This window comes from Arachis ipaensis, chromosome B09 (assembly GCF_000816755.2).
Source record: "Arachis ipaensis cultivar K30076 chromosome B09, Araip1.1, whole genome shotgun sequence".
NCBI classification, from domain to species: Eukaryota; Viridiplantae; Streptophyta; class Magnoliopsida; order Fabales; family Fabaceae; genus Arachis; species Arachis ipaensis.
This window is the reverse complement of record NC_029793.2, coordinates 46,146,469-46,164,551: the sequence shown is the minus strand read 5'-3', so window position 1 is coordinate 46,164,551 and position 18,083 is coordinate 46,146,469. Positions and strand designations below refer to the sequence as shown.

The following is an 18,083-nucleotide window of genomic DNA, read 5'->3' as shown; positions in this document are numbered from 1 at the left end:
TTGTTCATCAATGAACTAAGTGATCTGGATCAACTGACATTGCCTCAGAAGAGACAGGATCCTGGAAAGTTCATAATACCTTGTACCATAGGCACCATGATCTTTAAGGCCCTGTGTGACCTTGGTTCAGAAATAAACCTCATGCCCCTCTCCGTAATAGAGAAACTGGGAATCTATGGGGTGCAAGCTGCTAAAATCTCATTAGAGATGGCAGACAGTTCAAGAAAACAGGCTTATGGACAAGTAGAGGACGTGTTAGTAAAGGTTGAAGGCCTTTACATCCCTGCTGATTTCATAGTCCTGGATACTGGAAAGGAAAAGGATGAATCCATCATCCTAGGAAGACCTTTCCTGGCCACAGCAAGAGCTGTGATTGATGTTAACAGAGGTGAAATAGTCCTTCAATGGAAGGAGGACTCCCTTGTGTTTAAAACTTAAGGATCTCCCTCTGCAACCATAGAGAGGAAGCATGAAAAGCTTCTCTCAAAGCAGAGTCAACTAGAGCCCCCACAGTCAAACTCTAACTTTGGTGTTGGGAGGCCACAACCAAACTCTAAGTTTGGTGTTGAACTCCTTTATCCAAACTCTAAGTTTGGTGTTGGAGAGTCTCAACAAAACTCTGCACATCTGTGAGGCTCCATGAGAGCCCACTGTCAAGCTATTGACATTAAAGAAGCGCTTGTTGGGAGGCAACCCAATGTTTATCTAATTTTTATTTTCAGTGTTTTTAATGTTTTCTTAGGTTCATGATCATGTGGAGTCACAAAATAAATAGAAAAATTGAAAACGGAATCAAAAACAGCAGAAGAAAAATCACACCCTGGAAGAGCATCTGTCTGGCGTTCAGCACCAGAACAGAGCATGGTTCTGGCGCTGAACGCCCAAAATGGGCAGCTTCTGGGTGCTGAACACCAGAACAGGCATGGTTCTGGCGTTCAACGCCAGAAATGGCACACAAATGGGCGCTGAACGCCCAAAATGGCCACCAACCTGGCGCTGAACGCCCAGAGTTGGGTACAAAGGCATTTTTACATGCCTAATGGGTGCAGGGATGTAATTCCTTGAACACCTCAGGATCTGTGGACCCCACAGGATCCACTCAGGATCTGTGGACCCCACAGGATCCCCACCTACCTCCACTCACTTCTTCTCACCACTCTCTTTCACACAACCCCATAAACACTCTTCCCCAAAAACCCTTCACCAATCACCTCAAACTCTCTTCCCCATCACCTCTTCACCACTCACATCCATCCACTCTTCCCCAAAAACCTACCTCACAAACTCCACCTACCTTCAAAATTCAAAACCAATTTCCCACCCAAACCCACCCATATGGCCGAACCTTAACCCCCCCTCCTTTCCCTATATAAAACCCTCCATTCTTCATCAAATTCACACAACACACCCCTCTACACCCTTCTTGGCCGAAACACTTCCCACCCCCTCTCCTCCATTTCTTCTTCTTCTTCATCTATTCTTTCTTTTATTGCTCGAGGGCGAGCAATATTCTAAGTTTGGTGTGGTAAAAGCATAGCTTTTTTGTTTTTCCATTACCATTGATGGCACCTAAGACCGGAGAATCCTCTAGAAGAGGGAAAGGGAAGACAAAAGTTTCCACATCCGAGTCATGGGAGATGGAAAGGTTCATCTCCAAAGCCCATCAAGACCACTTCTATGATGTTGTGGCCAAGAAAAAGGTGATCCCCGAGGTCCCAGCCCATTCATGGAGCTCAAGAGGCGTATGAAGCTCATCACCATGAGATCCAGGAGATGCCTTAAATGTATTTTTCTCCACAAAACTATTGGGAGCAAATCAACACCTCCCTTGGAGAATTGAGTTCCAATATGGGACAACTAAGGGTGGAACATCAAGAGCACTCCATCATGCTTCATGAAATTAAAGAAGATCAGAAAGCAATGAGGGAGGAGCAACAAAGACAAGGAAGAGACATAGAAGAGCTCAAGGACATCATTGGTTCCTCAAGAAGGAAACGCCACCATCACTAAGGTGGATTCATTCCTTGTTCTTGTTTCTTCTGTTTTTCGTTTTCTATGTTATGTGCTTATCTATGTTTGTGTCTTCATTACATGATCATTAGTAGTTAGTAACTGTGTCTTAAAGTTATGAATGTCCTATGAATCCATCACCTCTCTTAAATGAAAAATGTTTTAATTCAAAAGAATAAGAAGTACATGAGTTTCAAATTTATCTTTGAACTTAGCTTAATTATATTGATGTGGTGACAACGCTTCTTGTTCTCTGAATGTATGCTTGAACAGTGCATATGTCTTTTGAAGTTGTTGTTTAAGAATGTTAAATATGTTGGCTCTTGAAAGAATGATGACTAGGAGACATGTTATTTGATAATCTGAAAAATCATAAAAATGATTCTTGAAGCAAGAAAAAGCAGCAAAGAACAAAGCTTGCAGAAAAAAAAAGGGGCGAAAAAAAAATAGAAAAAGAAAAAGCAAGCAGAAAAAGCCAAAAGCTCTTAAAACCAAGAGGCAAGAGCAAAAAGCCAATAACCCTTAAAACCAAAAGGCAAGGGCAAATAGAAAGGATCCCAAGGCTTTGAGCATCAGTGGATAGGAGGGCCTAAAGGAATAAAATCCTAGTCTAAGCGGCTAAACCAAGCTGTCACTAACCATGTGCTTGTGGCGTGTAGGTATCAAGTGAAAACTTGATGACCTCCCTGCACTCAAAGTGGATTTTCTGGAGCTACAGAACTTGAAATGGCGCGCTTCCAATTGCGTTGGAAATTAGACCTCCAGGACTTTCCAGAAATATATAATAGTCCATACTTTGGCCAAGAATAGACGACGTAAACTGGTGTTCAACGCCAGCTTTCTACCCAAACCTGCCGTCCAGCGCCAAAAAAGGAGCCAAAACCAGAGTTGAACGCCCAAACTGGCACAAAAGCTGGCGTTCAACTCCAAGAAGGACCTCTACACGTGAAACACTTAAGCGGGGATTCGACCCTTACTCACGTAAGGTATTATTTGGACGACCCAGTGCACTTGCTGGTTAGTTGTATCGAAGTTGTGACAAATTATGAATGTGTAATCACGATTACGCGTACCAAGTTGCTCACGTGCCAGGAATAGTTTGAGCTTGGACATCACAATTTCGTGCACCAGGCTCCCTTACTCTTCACCACCAATGGGTCAACAACGTAGTCATCGTCTAAGTTACCATTGCATGGATTTTCACCTTGCTTTTGAAGTTTTGTAATTGTGTTGACAACAACATTGATTGCTTCGACAAAATCAATTGAGTTCTTACATGCAACATCCATCAACCTAGAACACTCAGCACCCAACACACCCAAACGACACTTTAGTACCTTATCAGAATCACTTGGATCATCGACGTTTGACTTCATGAAGTCACTCTTGGCATTCTTCGTCCAACGCTTGCACACTAAGCGTTCTGGAATAACTTCAACGTGTTGGTGCTTTAGGCAGGCGATTATGTGCATGCAGGGAATCCCTCTATTTTCGAACCACAGACACTTGCAACGAAGCATCCCCCTAACTCTGTCAAACTCAACCACATGATCAATCTCTGGCACTCCAAAAATGTTACACTTGAAGTATAGTTTTCCACCATCCTGAATTATCAACTCTGTATTCATTGCACAAGCACCCTCAGTTTCCTTCCTGACCTCCCGGAACATGTTACGAGTGAAAGTCTTTGCAGTAAAATCTTCAAGTGCCGGCAAAGAAGTCACAAGTACTGGATCAGTATATTTACTATTGAACTCTGTGACTCTTTCATTGTTCCTGTAATGGCTAACCACGGTCTCCATGTTATTGATGAATTCAAGAAGGGTATCTTTCTTTCTCACATATGCTTTTATTAGAAAGTTAATCCCTTCACACTAGGATGTTGTCCTGGTTCGCCAAAAAAATTGGTCCCTCAAATATGCAAGAGCCCATAGATTCCTCAACTCATAGGTTTGGATGACCCAATAGTTGCTTGATAAGTTATACTTGGCCACCATGTCTTCCCACATGACCTGAAACTCTTCAACACTCACATTGGCATAAATCAATTTCTTGAAGTCATTTAAAAATCCATTGTTCTTAACCTTCTCGCATGCATTCCTATGTAAGTGCCATGCACATAGTCGATGTGTTGCATAAGGAAAGACCTGTTTAATTGCTTCTCTCATTGAAAGATCTTCGTCGGTGACAACTGCCGTAGGGTGTTTACTCCCCATTCCTTCCAAAAAAATTTCCAAGAGCCACATTATGAACCAATATCCTCATTAACAAGAAGACCACAACCAAATATGATGGTCTGCCCATGATTATTGTTACCAGAAAATATCACAAGTGGTTTATTGTAGACATTCCTATTGTAAGTCGAATCAAATGTCAAGACATCCCCAAAGCACTCATAATCAATACGGCTAGTCCCATCAGCCTAGAACAAATTTTCCAATCGATTCTCATTACTTAATGTGTACTTGCCAAAGAAATAAGAATCATTCCCAGCTTTACCTCTCAGGTAGCTTATTGTAGCATTTGCATCACCACCCTTCACCTTTTCCTTCCTATGTTGAGTAATGAGGTTGTACATATCTTTTTGGTTGAATGACAAGTTTGCATATCCACCTTTTTGAGCAGCCAAGTATCTCAAGATGTGACAGGTCCTGATGCCTATGTCGTGCAAATTCTTTGCCTGAGCTTTATCCGATACACTGAATGTGCGATACTCAGGCATCATGCTAACATCGAGTGGATCAACTAATTCATGAGAGTGCTCTTCGTAGAACGAAACAACCTTCCATTTCTGAATTTTTGTATCTAGTCTTGCACGAATTCTCGCCCGACAACAACTTCGAGTTAGGGGTCGGTAGTCCCTGATTCTTTCGTCCTTTTCAACCTATTCCTTTCTTGAGCCCGCTCGATTGCAAACAATTTGGCGCATAATTACGGAACCATCGCTATTGCGTCTAACTTCATCCAATCTCACAGCGAAATCGTGCATCATTGCATAAGTCTTGTAGAATCGATAAACAGCTTCCTCATCTGTAAACTGAAGTTTCATGATATCTTCTCATGACAGCTCTACTATTCTCTTATTTTGAGGTCTATCTTCATCAGCCTCTGAATCGTCGTCTAAAAAATCTAGATCGTCTCCTCTTAGGAACTCCTCATCGGAGTCTGTTCCAAAAAAATTGCTATCCGACGGTTCCATCTCCCAAAAACGAACATACACCTACAATTTATAAAAAAAACAAACACATCACCATACAATTAACATTTCATAGATATGTAGACTACAAAAATTACCACTAATTCACATAAAATATAGCAACACCTTTAAAGAACTAAAAGATTTTAATACAATCCATCCAATGGTATTTACTTTTATGTCCCTCGTTTGGTTGACTAGCTTCTTTGTATCTTAAAGACCTAAGAAGAACAACATATATTTAGATTATTTTTTTTAAAAATGAGCATCAATGATTTCATAACTTTAGAATTTCATTTGTCATGGTCTGTATGAAGTAAAAATGACATTCTCACCAAAATTGAGGTGGGTGCGGTGGTTGGAGTGGCTGCGGGCTGCGGGCGGCGGGGCTGGGTCAATTGGTGTGTAGAGCTTGATTTGCTTTTTTCTTTCAATTTCAGAGAGGAATGGGGCTGAGGTGCATTGAGTTTCTGCAAAATAATAAAAAAATATAACTTTACCTTTTTAATGCTTACAGAAATTATATATTCATCCCTCTTTAAAAAATATTTAATTAAAAAATTGTCCTACTTTTGTTAAGATATTAACTCTTATTGGGTTAAATTAACTCAAACTAAAACTAAACATCCATAATAATTAGCACTAAATCATATCCAGAGTGAACATGTATAGCATTTAGTTCGGTCACTACAAGTAACTACATTATCCCATAATACATCACTAACCAATAATAAACTGTTATTTAGAATATCCAAAAATTATGTGCATTTATTTCATCCAAGCCTACATAAATCAGACTTTAGTTCCCTCTTTTGTTCTTTCCTAGTATAAAAAATTCGATGGAGTCCTTAATAAATCTATGTTCTACACCATTCAAATAAGAGACAACAGAGTATCAATTTAAGACGCATCCATGTCCCAGGTTCCCCTCACCTTTCTTTATCTTTAATATCATTTCTTTTCTCAGTAAGAGCATAAGTAAAACTACATTAAATACAATAAATAAGGGGAATGAAAAAGTCAAAATAATGTCATAGTCCGTAATCCATATAATATCATCACTGCCTGAATATAATAGGCTGTCTAGTTGAAAATGTGTACTATAATATCTGTGCCCAAGATTCAGAAAAGAGTTCATATAGTTGTAGTTTTCAAGATCTCATCCTCTAACATGCAAGATGATTATTAGGTATCCATAACATCAGCTAGTAACAAGAAGAGTATGGCATTCTTATGTCTAATACAGTTCAAACCCTTACCAAATCGTACTCTTTGCATTTCTGGAAAAAGTTTACTCTATATCAAGGAACGAATTCATATATACTGGATTAAACTGCAAAAAAAAAAAAAACCACGTGCACAAGCACCATTCCTAAAGGATGTAATTTATACATTCTAACCTAATAAATGCATCCATGACCAATTATACGACTTAATCTTGTGACCTTAAGGTCATACAAAGATAACTCAACCATTGCTCGAAGACTTCTCTTTTATCAAACTGCAAATAATTGAAGATAAATTTCAAACCAGCATAACAGTACCTTTTCTATTTTTTGTACAGTATTGTAAGACCCCGTGTAATGCCACCGGTTTAAACTCTAACACTACCCTCCATGCAGGTTACAAGAGTAGGATCAACAGCTACAAGAAATGCTATGGGGTCATGAAGGTAAACCCCCGCAGAGAAAATAATTGCATTTAGTATTTCAGATTATTAGGTCTCTCCCAATTCTTGAATGCACTTTGAAGACACATCGTCGGTGTTGTAGGCCTCAAGATGATACGAGAAATACCGATCGAGGATTTTGGTCAAGTACTGAGCAAATTTTCCATTTGAACTTGCCAACTTTTCTCGATCAGAACCTAATCATCAAGTTTAGGTAATGAGATTAGGCCAGAACGGATGGGAAAGAAGATAAATGATGTAAGTTATAATTAATAGCAGCTAAAAGCCATGCAGTTTTATGAAATTAAAATAGTGTTATTTAAGTTTTAGCAGTTTTGTAAACTCTGACTCCTCCAATCTAAGTACTAGTATCTTTCCTTGCCAATGCAATACATCTCTAACCCTGTATACATTGATGAAAAAAGGGAGTGGAAATGGGACAACAGAAGGCTTAAGTCAAATTTCACAAAAGAATGGGAGGGTGAAAGAGAAGTATCAAATTTACTTTTGTACTTTATGTACGCTTGTATCTTATATTTTGTCCTATTGTTGTTCTGTGAGCATACTGATACAGAACCATGTAACCATTCAAATTCCAAGTTTTTTCAAATCCTCTCCCAACTCTTTAGGGTTCAGTTCTAACAAAATACAACACAAAATATCTGTCTGACCTTAATACTTATAAAATTAAGCATACTACAGAAGAAGATATGAGAAATTAATGAAAGACAGATTCATTGTAACATACCAATACGATGCTTCATTAGAATAAAGACGGCTTCTAGTTCTTATGGGGTAGACAGTAAATAATTGAAATATTTAACACAGCAGTAACTTTTCATTGATCAAAGAAAGTCTTGAATATTAGATCAGTTGGGTAGACCTCTGAGTTCAATTGAACTGAAACCTCTGTTATAGAAAACTCACCAACTAAAATCTAAAATTACCCTTTTATTATAAATTCTAATTCTAAATCCTAAACTCTATACTTTCCAAAAAATGAAAGTTAAAAAAGTAATTTTACAATAAAAAACTTGCCTAATTTTAACTAATTAAAAGTTGATTTCTGTACTTACTTTTATCTAAAATATAAATGTTAAAATAGGTTTAACACCACCTCATGCTAGATATGATTTGAGAAAGTATAAGATAATAAAGTTGTATCCTACTAACAACCATAGCTTCTGGTCTAGTGGTAAAAAATTGACCCAACAAGAAAATTTTCCATAAAGATAGGACCATGAATTAATGGTTAAAAATTTTTAGAAAAAATTGAGTGAAGAAAACTTTGACAGAGCGTGTACCAGTCAATACAACTTAGTGGGTAACATTTATCTCCAATGTTAGTATATCCGCTCCACTTGTGAACACAAAATCTGCAGCATCTGGATCACCAAATATCTTGAATCAAACCCATATAAAGGAGTGAGACAAAGAGAGAAATGACCCATACACAGACGTAGTTATTTATTTATTTCATCACAACACACATTGGCTTCTGTGGCTGGATTCAAATCATTTATACATATATACATAATGGAGTTTTAGTATACATAGCCATATGCAAATAACTGCATAATCCACATTCATGCAAGGTTTTTTTTTCAATCTTACCCATCTCTACATCAGACTAGAGTAATAATTTGAGTAAACTAATGACACATTCACTTATCTACATGACTATATCCTTTCCTTTGAATTTAAAATACTAATAAAAATATATAATGATTCCCAGAAGAACACAAGCAAACAGAGAGGATCATCCCAAGTCCTTGGGATATAATTACTATAAGTGGATTATATTAATTTCACTGTTTCGAAGTCAAATTCTATCTACTTGGGCAGGGTCTCAATTCAACAAAGCAACCATTGCTTACCTACTTTTAATTTTTCTATTCAACCACTCCCTGACAAATGCTCTCCATAATCCCATATAATCATCTTTAAATATTTGGTACACCACGCTTACTCTTTCTATCACTAATTAATTGCAAGAAGATAAATTAAAAAAATAAAACAAAACACCAACAACAACACAACATCAGCAACTATAACAAGATGAAAGGTTCGGAAAAATAACACAACAACATCCAAGGTGTTTCTGATCAAAATTAAAGCTACTCTTCCTCTAATTACCTACTTCAATTCTAATTAACTCAGTTCAGAACAAAATTAAAGGACATAAAGCAAAGAATGAACAGCACAAAACTCATGCTAGAAAACACAAATAAATACTACAAAATGATTCCATGTCACAGCAAACAAAATACCCCATCCAGCAAACAAAATACCCCATCCAGCTAACAAAAATTATGAGCAAAATTAAGTAATTAACCAAAACAAATTATTCCTATTTTCTAGTCACAGAAGATAAGATATTCAGAACCAAAAATCATGAACAACTTTAAAATTTCAGAATCAGTAATCACAAGCATCAACAGTGCAAAACTCAGGCTAGAATACACACATAAATGAATACCACACAAATACAAGTTTCTTCAAATCCTCTCCCAACGCTTTAGGGTTCAGTTCTAACAAAACACAACACAAAACATCTGTCTAACCTTAATACTTATAAAATTAAGCATACTACAGAACAAGAGCAGTTGGATAAGAGGGCCACTATGAACAGCGACGAGCCTCAGGGGAGTAGAAGTCCTGGACAATTTGCAGGAAAGGCTGAAGAGAGGGTCACAAAATTTGGTGGGTGCTTTTGGTTTCGCGGGTATGGGGCTTTCGGGGTTTTGGTTTGGCGGGTTTGCGAGTGAGAGAATACTTTGAGTCCCATAGTTTTTTATTTTTGGGGGTTTCTAGAACCCCTACTATTTAGAACCAAGGTTCTGAAAACTGGACCGGTCATCAAATTGCTTTAGTCATCGATTTACTGGTTTATTGGTCCAACCGGTCCAACCGGTGGTTCAAACAAAAAAACCATTTTAGAATAAATAAATTATAAAGGACCAAAGATGAGGAAAAGCAATAGAACTCCTATTAGATGCAACAGCATTCAACATTATCACATATTCTCACACACACATACAGAGCCTTATCTCAGAGAACAACCACAGCAAGTGACTTGGAAAGAAAATGTCAACACCGAAACAATCACAAGCATACAGAACATGTGGATATTGTTTAATATGATGAAGGGATATTAAATTTATAAATTTTATACAATATAAATTAAAAAACTTTTATACATTTTTTTAATATTTTTATTTTTAATGTTTAAATTATTATATCCAATTAATAAGATTAAAATTAAAATTAGATAGTCACCAAAAAAAAATTAAAATTAGAAAAGTTAACCTTATAAAAAGCTACTGAATATATTAAACCGCTAATATAATATTTAAGCAGGTTAGTACCCTAGACTTAAGTAGTATTCCATCCAATTTAAAATCATTGTGCTTTACAAAAAATGTTTTATTTTACCGGTATTATTTACCATGAATTTTTATAAATTCATACAATATTGATAAGAGAATTCCTTTTTTCCTTTTCATTTTTTGGAATTCAATTTACATGATTTTCTATTTTTAGTCTACGGGAGTTTTATAAACCCCCTTTAAAAAATTTTTAATCTTGGGTAAATAGCCGCCTCTTTCAATTTTTCCCAAAATTTGGCGCAAAAGGAAAACCTAAACCCGCCCAAACTAAAACATTCTTCTCAATCCTTCCCTAATTCCATCGTCTATGCTTCTCACCAGAATCTCTGTTTTGCTGAGCTTTGTTCCCTAAACCCATCGTATATCCTTCTCTAAACCCATCTTCTCGTCAGAAACTCTGTTCCTTGGCTGCTGCTGCTAATGGTTGCGTTGCTGACGCTCTTGTTTGCTGTTCGCCTGTTGCTCACTACCTGCGATGTCTTCTTCCCCCGACAGTTATTCCACAGGAAACTCAGGTCAAATATCTTATTAGAAGACAATAATACTACTTTTTTTCATACTTACCAAATTATTGGATTGTGTATTTGAACATCAGTTAAATGCTTAAAAGTTTATTGCCACTTCATTATGCAGGTGAAGAAAATGATCCAGCACGTTCGTCAGTATCAAGTTCCATTGCAGAAGTACATGGCAATGATGGATCTTCAGGTGTGGCCTTGTTTCTTGGCCAAAATACTTGTGATCTTGTCCTTTTTTTGCCCCATTATTTTTATATAGATCTATGAAATTCATCTTTAATGTGAAATAATATCTTGGGGCAAGTTTCTTCAGACATTTTATTTTGTTAGCTTTGGATTCGACTTCTAATGCTTTCACTTCAATATATTCCTTATTACAGGAGAGGAATGAACGGTTGTTTTATAAGCTTCTTATTGAGCACATCGAAGAGTTACTCCCAGTTGTCTATGCTCCAACTGTCGGTGAGGCTTGCCAGAAATACGAAAGCATCTTCATGCGTCCTCAGGATCTTTATATCAGCTTGAAAGAGAAGTAAGCTTGACTTTGACTTGGAATTATTGTTGATGAATATTTCCTGTGTTATTTGTGTATATTGTTTGGGTTTGAACTTAAAGGGGGAGGATTCTTGAAGTACTAAGGAATTGGCCTGAGAAGAACATTCAAGTCATTGTTGTAACTGATGGAGAACGGATCTTGGGTCTTGGGGATCTTGGTTGTCAGGTAATTTCTTCTGTACTTGTTGAAATTTATGAATCATATTGTTTTATGAATCAGGTCTAATGTTGCAATCTAATCTTTGGTAACATGTTGGTTCTTCATGGAATGGGAATACCAGTTGGAAAACTTTCTTTATATACAGCACTCGGAGGAGTTCGTCCGTCTGCCGTAAGTATATTCTATAAATTATCGCTATCATAAACTCACAATGATTATGCCTTCCATTTCTTGTCATGCCTATAAATATAATATAATCTGATAAAAATTTTCAGTGTTTGCCTATCACCATTGATGTGGGAACAAACAACAAGAACTTATTGAATGATGAGTTATATATAGGGCTCAAGCAAAGACGGGCGACTGGGCAGGTTCGTGACTAATATTCTTTTCCGAGTCATCATAGAGTTAATCATTTTTAAATTTAGCTATCACTTATATAATATGTCCTAATGTTGACTTCAGTTTAATTTTTCTGAATCCAGGAATATGCTGAACTTATGCATGAATTTATGAGTGCTGTCAAATCATATCTAGCATGAGGAGGTGCTAAACCTATTTTAACATTTATATTTTAGATAAAAGTAAGTACAGAAAATCAACTTTTAATTAGTTAAAATTAGGCAAGTTTTTTATTATAAAATTACTTTCTTAACTTTCACTTTTTGGAAAGTATAGAGTTTAGGATTTAGAATTAGAATTTATAATAAAAGGGTAATTTTAGAAAAAATGTTTAATATTGGCTGAAAAATAGTTGATTTCCTAGTTGAATTCTTTAGATTTTAGTTGGTGAGTGAGAATTATGGGAATATGTATGCGAAATGATAATTGATATCATCAAGCATTTGTTCATTGCTAAATTCAATGACATGAAACCCATTACATACTCTGAGTTTCTTGAAGACCTCTGTAAACAGGTATTTTCATCTGATTTTATGTGCATATCATCTGATGGGATTTTTCGTGGAAGACGAATTCCAACACCCAAACTCACCGGCAAGTGTACCGGCTCGCATCAAGTAATAATAACTCACATGAGTGAGGTCGATCCCACAGGGATTGAAGGATTGAGCAATTTTAGTTTAGTGGTTGATTTAGTCAAGCGAATCAAGTATTGGTTGAGTGGTTTGCAATTGACAGAAACTAAATTGCTTGAAATGTAAAGGGAGAGAGGTAAATTATAGTAATTGAAAGAGCAGGAAAGTAAAGAAGCAGATTCTTAAAGTGCAAGTAATATAAATTGCAGAAACTTAGATTGTAAGAAATGTAAATGGCTGAAGCTTAAAGTGCAAGAAATGTAAATTGCTTGAATCATAAAAGGAATTGGGAATTGGGATTGCAAATTATGAGAAAATTAAAACAAGAGATCTCAAGGTGAGATTGAAACAGAATTTCTTCAATTCTTCACCCAAGATCCAAAGCAAGAAAACAAAAGAGTGCTCAAGCAAGAACCAAGAAGAAGAGAGATCAATTCTCCTTCCAAGTTCTCTGAAATCTAAACTCAAAAACAAAAGCTCAAAATGAAAATGAAAGTTCAAAGAAAAATTCAAAATAAAATTCAGCTCCCTAATTACATCAAACTAACTCCTATTTATACACTTTCTATTCTTGGATATTGGAATTTGGATGGGCTTTTGATTTGGTGAAGATTTGAATTAAATTGGACTTTTGGTTGAATTTTTAGCCCATGGGTAATATGCTTCCAGGGGAGTGCTCAGCTCACAAAGTGAGCTGAGCTTTGACACTTAGTGTGGGGAAGCATTGGTAGCGCGCTGCTGTCTTGGGGTGCATCAGGGGAGAGCTCAGCTCACTTTGTGAGCTTAGCATTGGTGTCTTAGTGCCAATTTGTTGTGCTGCCCCTTGAACCGTGTCATGCGCGCTCCACTCCTTCCCTGGCCGTGTCAAATTTGTTGTGTGATGCACCATGGGCCTTGTCAATTTGTTGCGTGCCCCACTCCCTGGCCGTGTCACGTTGCTTCCTTGCATCAAGGAGTAGCGCTCAGCTCTCTTTGTGAGCTGAGCTTTGGTGCATCCAAGGAAGGGTCCTTGGTTCGAAACCCATGGGAAGCATGCGCTACCCTTTTTCTTGGTTGCCTTGCTTCCTTGCTTCCTCAAGGTGTGGGGTTCGATCCTTGGGGAGAGCATTTGGCCAATTTTGGCTTATTTTTCCATGTGGGTAGCGCCTCCCCTCTTCCCTTTGGTCATGGGTTCAAGTCTTGGAGCATGCATTTGCAAAACATTTTCCTTGAATTTTTCCTCTAGCGCTCTCGATAATGTTCACTTTGTGAGCTGAGCTTGGTTCCTTATTTCCTTATTTCTTGGCCTTGTGTTGTGCTCAGCTCACAAAGTGAGCTGAGCTTTTTGCCTTGGTCTCCTGGGAGTGAGTGTAGCGCTCACTTAGTGAGCTTTGGAGGGAGCTTCATGGTTTTGTTGCACCACACTTCCTCTTTTCTTGGCCACACTTTTTCTTCTTTTAGCCACACTTCTTAGGCCACGCTTTCTTCTTTTCTTCTTTTCTTCACCTACAATTAATCAAAACAACCAATCAAAGTATCACCAAATTCACAAGGTCTATTAATCATTAAAAATCAATTAAATTTAGCTTAAACCTCATGATTTAGCATCAATTTCATGGTGGTTGTTTGATTCAAAGAAATCATGCATTTTCATTCCAAATTGCTTTCTTAGAATGCAAGAAAGTGTATAAAACTAAATAAAAATAAAGAAAAAGGCTAGTAAAACTAGGCTACAATGACTTGTCATCACAACACCAAACTTAAAACTTGCTTGTCCCCAAGCAAGCATAAAACATAAGAGAAGACAGCATGAAACAGAATAGTATACATGTCCTTATTAAGCATATAGTTGAACTAAGTTTATGGGGTTTTATGTAGATCAAAAGTAGCTCATTTATTACTTGCTGCTAAAATAAACAATGCTTCCTTAAAGGGTTCACCAAGGTTGCTGCTATAACTCTTCACTTTTTGCTCATTTCCCTTGTTAGTTTCTTTTTTTCTTCTTTCTTTTGCATCACAGCACTTATTTATTATTAGAGGCTTGGTGTCAAATGCTGTAGTGGCCTTTGGCTAAATTTCACTCAACATTTCTTCACCACAGACACATGGCTCAACTTTTTTCCTCCTAGGATCATTGATGCCCAGTATCTCTTTGGATTACTAAATATTTTGTAGCTAGGTTGCTCTTTATTGTGGACTTTCAGTTAACAATCCCAAATCAGTTGATCTAAGTTGCCAAGTTTTAAAATACTCCTTAGAACTTACTTGTCCAAGCAGATCCCAGTACACAAACACCACAGGCATATGTCCTAGGGTCCAAGCTATTGGTGTCTATCCTTATTGTTTGTTTCCTAACCACTTTCTTTGGCTTTTTCCAGCCAGTCATAAAGGGATCTCTGAATTAATTCATTACATAACAACAGGGATCAAGTATAGATACAACCTGTTGGTCTGCAACTTTTCGTTCTTCCTTTTGTTTGCTCCTTCCAAATCATAATGCAAGTGTCCTTTAATTCGTTGGCTATTTTCCTGCATAATTCTCAAAAGTGGCTTGCTTCTCAAGCCCTTAAGGTATATGGTTAATATGCAAAGCTCATTTGTGGGCTTTTGAACTTACTTTGGTGTGTGAACACCAAACTTAGTTCCTTGCCAATGTCTCTCATGCAACAATTTAATTATTTGTGAAATCCTTTTTCCATGCTAAAGGTAATAAAACTAAAAACTATGAAACAGTAAATAGTTAACTAGTTTATCTAAATGCTTGAAGCTAGCATTATACAGAAAGTGAGAAGGCATTTTATGATGGGATTTTGGTGGAACACCAAACTTAGAATCCTTCATTCTCCCTTATATTATTTTGGTGTGCAACACCAAACTTAGCTTCTTGCAATATGGATAAGGCTAATTAACCTTTTTATTAAAATAGCTATGAAAAGAATACTACCTCAGGTTGGGTTGCCTCCCAACAAGCGCTCTTTTATTGTCACTAGCTTGACATCTTTCATCCTCGGATCATGGAAGTTGAGGCTTCTGTTGCCTTTGGTTTCCTCCTCTCACTATGGGCTTCCTTTCCTCTGTTTCTTTTTGTGGAATTCCTCTATGGTGTCTTTCTTTGATGATTATTTCCTTTTCCATAGCCTTCTCACTTTCTTCCCTAACTGCTTTCCCTTTCAATCCAACAGCTTTTTCATTGTTCTTTGGGTCATCTTCAGTGGCCCTTAGGGATATATTTGCTTCTCTCTCGCCCAATTCAGCAAGGTTTTGAACCAGTTGTTCCATTTGCCTTTCAACTCTTCTGAGTGAGGCCTCTTGGTTCCTGCTTATCATTTTTCCTTATTTCTTCCTGCTCTATTGTTATCATTTCTTGAACTTTCATGAATCTTTCCATCATCATTTCTAGAACATAGAGTCTTTGAGAGTTTGGAATTGGTTGTGGTTCTGTCAACTGTGATGGTTGGTGAGAGTCATTTTGGGCGAGTTGTGAGGTAGGATGGGGTTGGAAGTGTGTGCATTGGGGTGGTGCGTGATGGTTGTTGTTGTGGGAGTGGTTTTTATGTTGGTTTTTGAAGTTGGGGTTGTTGCAGTTGAAGTCCCTTGGTCTTTGATTTTGGTTTTCAACCCCCCTCCAGTTGAATTGAGTTCTCCAGGGTGGGTTGTACACATCATTCTGAGTCCTGTGTTGGAACATGCTTGAGGGGCTGTTTGGAGAGTGTGGTTGCTCATGACTTTGTTGCTCATAGTTAGTTGCTCCAAAAATTCTTTCAGGTTGATTCCCATCATGTGATTTTTTGAGTAAGTTGTGAGTATTTATTGCAGCAACTTGTAGCCAATCAATTTTTCTGACTATTAGCTCCAATTGTTGTTGAAGTTGTTGGTGTATCTGTTTGTTTTGGGCCATAATGACACTTACACCTTCAATTTCTATCACTCTTTTCTCTTGTGTGGATGGTTGCACTTCTGTGTCTAGTTCACCAACTTCCTGGGGTGGTTTCAACTTGGCTAGGAGTTCACTCATGAGTTCTTCCCATCCGATGATGTTTCCTTGTGGGAAAGCTTCAAACCATTGAGCAACATCGTTCATGGTGACGAGTGGGTGCTTCAAGTTATTGGTTGCATTGTCATCTGGGGTTAGGACACTGCTCCCATGCTGACTGGGATTCGTTGGGTTCTTCTCCATGATCTGCACAATCACAAACGGTACAAATGAAGATAGAGTATATTCATGCCAGAATGTGATTAGAGGATTAGTTGACACAATGTGTCAAATAGTTGATAAACTTGAAAGATTAATGGAAGAAAATTGCTTCTCTCGTATATTCAACAAGCTAAAGCATGAGAAGTATACAGAGCCGGAGAAACCACGAAAACTTCACTCTATTGCTAAAGTGAAGTTTTAGTTAGTTCAAGCAAAAATTCAAACAGTTAGTGGGTTAGTCAAAAGGTTAAAGAAACGGAAAAGAAAAAGTGCTTGATCTAGATCTCCACTTTACTTAATCATTGTCAATCTAATCAATCCCCGGCAACGGCGCCAAAAACTTGATGGGATTTTTCGTGGAAGACGAATTCCAACACCCAAACTCACCGGAAAGTGTACCGGGTCGCATCAAGTAATAATAACTCACATGAGTGAGGTCGATCCCACAGGGATTGAAGGATTGACCAATTTTAGTTTAGTGGTTGATTTAGTCAAGCGAATCAAGTATTGGTTGAGTGGTTTGCAATTGAAAGAAACTAAATTGCTTGAAATGTAAAGGGAGAGGGGTAAATTGTAGTAATTGAAAGAGCAGGAAAGTAAAGAAGCAGATTCTTAAAGTGCAAGTAATATAAATTGCAGAAACTTAGATTGCAAGAAATGTAAATGGCTGAAGCTTAAAGTGCAAGAAATGTAAATTGCTTGGATCATAAAAGGAATTGGGAATTGCGATTGCAGAATCTGAACAAGAACAACTAAATTGCATTAAACCTAAAAGAGAAAATCTAAGTGCAGTGAAGTGGATCTTAACAGAAAAGTAAAATGACTTGAAGAATTTAAAAGCAGGAAAGCAGTGCTTAATTTGCTGCAAAGTAAAAGAGGTTGAAGATCTCAGGAGTGGAAGAGACTAGATAACAATTCTAGATCTCAAATCCTTCCTTGATCCAACAAGAACAATTGCAAGAGAAATGAAGAAAAGTGAATTGCAGAAATTGTAGAAGAAGAAGCAGTAAATGGAAATTTAAATTCAATTATGCAGAAAATTAAAACAAGAGATCTCAAGGTGAGATTGAAACAGAATTTCTTCAATTCTTCACCCAAGATCCAAAGCAAGAAAATAAAAGAGTGCTCAAGCAAGAACCAAGAAGAAGAGAGATCAATTCTCCTTCCAAGTTCTTTGAAATCTAAACTCAAAAACAAAAGCTCAAAATGAAAATAAAAGTTCAAAGAAAAATTCAAAATAAAATTCAGCTCCCTAATTACATCAAACTAACTCCTATTTATACACTTTTTATTCTTGGATATTGAAATTTGGACGGGCTTTTGATTTGTTGAAGATTTGAATTAAATTGGACTTTTGGTTGAATTTTCAGCCCAT

General features: G+C 37.2%; 2 protein-coding genes across 2 annotated transcripts; one reads left to right on the top strand and one right to left on the bottom strand.

The window, feature by feature from the left end:
• LOC107615484 (protein FAR1-RELATED SEQUENCE 5-like) lies at positions 4,256-5,059 on the bottom strand. The gene is made up of 3 exons (XM_016317543.1): positions 4,946-5,059; positions 4,553-4,792; positions 4,256-4,432 (listed from the first exon to the last, which is right to left on the bottom strand). Exons 1-3 carry the CDS (start codon positions 5,057-5,059, stop codon positions 4,256-4,258), a joined length of 531 nt encoding a protein of 176 aa, XP_016173029.1.
• LOC107615486 (NADP-dependent malic enzyme 4, chloroplastic-like) lies at positions 9,500-12,039 on the top strand. The gene is made up of 8 exons (XM_016317544.2): positions 9,500-9,631; positions 10,657-10,779; positions 10,898-10,972; positions 11,163-11,314; positions 11,398-11,503; positions 11,603-11,668; positions 11,773-11,868; positions 11,983-12,039. Exons 1-8 carry the CDS (start codon positions 9,500-9,502, stop codon positions 12,037-12,039), a joined length of 807 nt encoding a protein of 268 aa, XP_016173030.2.

Excerpts from the sequence above, each read along its gene's own strand:
- LOC107615484 (XM_016317543.1), bottom strand. The coding sequence starts at position 5,059 with ATGAAACTTCAGTTTACAGATGAGGAAGCTGTTTATCGATTCTACAAG. Across the intron at positions 4,793-4,945 it reads GACGCAATAGCGATGGTTCC|GTTGTTTCGTTCTACGAAGA; the intron begins GTAATTATGCGC and ends CAGAAATGGAAG. Across the intron at positions 4,433-4,552 it reads CTCAACATAGGAAGGAAAAG|GCTGATGGGACTAGCCGTAT; the intron begins GTGAAGGGTGGT and ends AATTTGTTCTAG.
- LOC107615486 (XM_016317544.2), top strand. The coding sequence starts at position 9,500 with ATGAACAGCGACGAGCCTCAGGGGAGTAGAAGTCCTGGACAATTTGCA. Across the intron at positions 10,973-11,162 it reads TGGCAATGATGGATCTTCAG|GAGAGGAATGAACGGTTGTT; the intron begins GTGTGGCCTTGT and ends TCCTTATTACAG. Across the intron at positions 11,504-11,602 it reads TTGGGGATCTTGGTTGTCAG|GGAATGGGAATACCAGTTGG; the intron begins GTAATTTCTTCT and ends TTGGTTCTTCAT.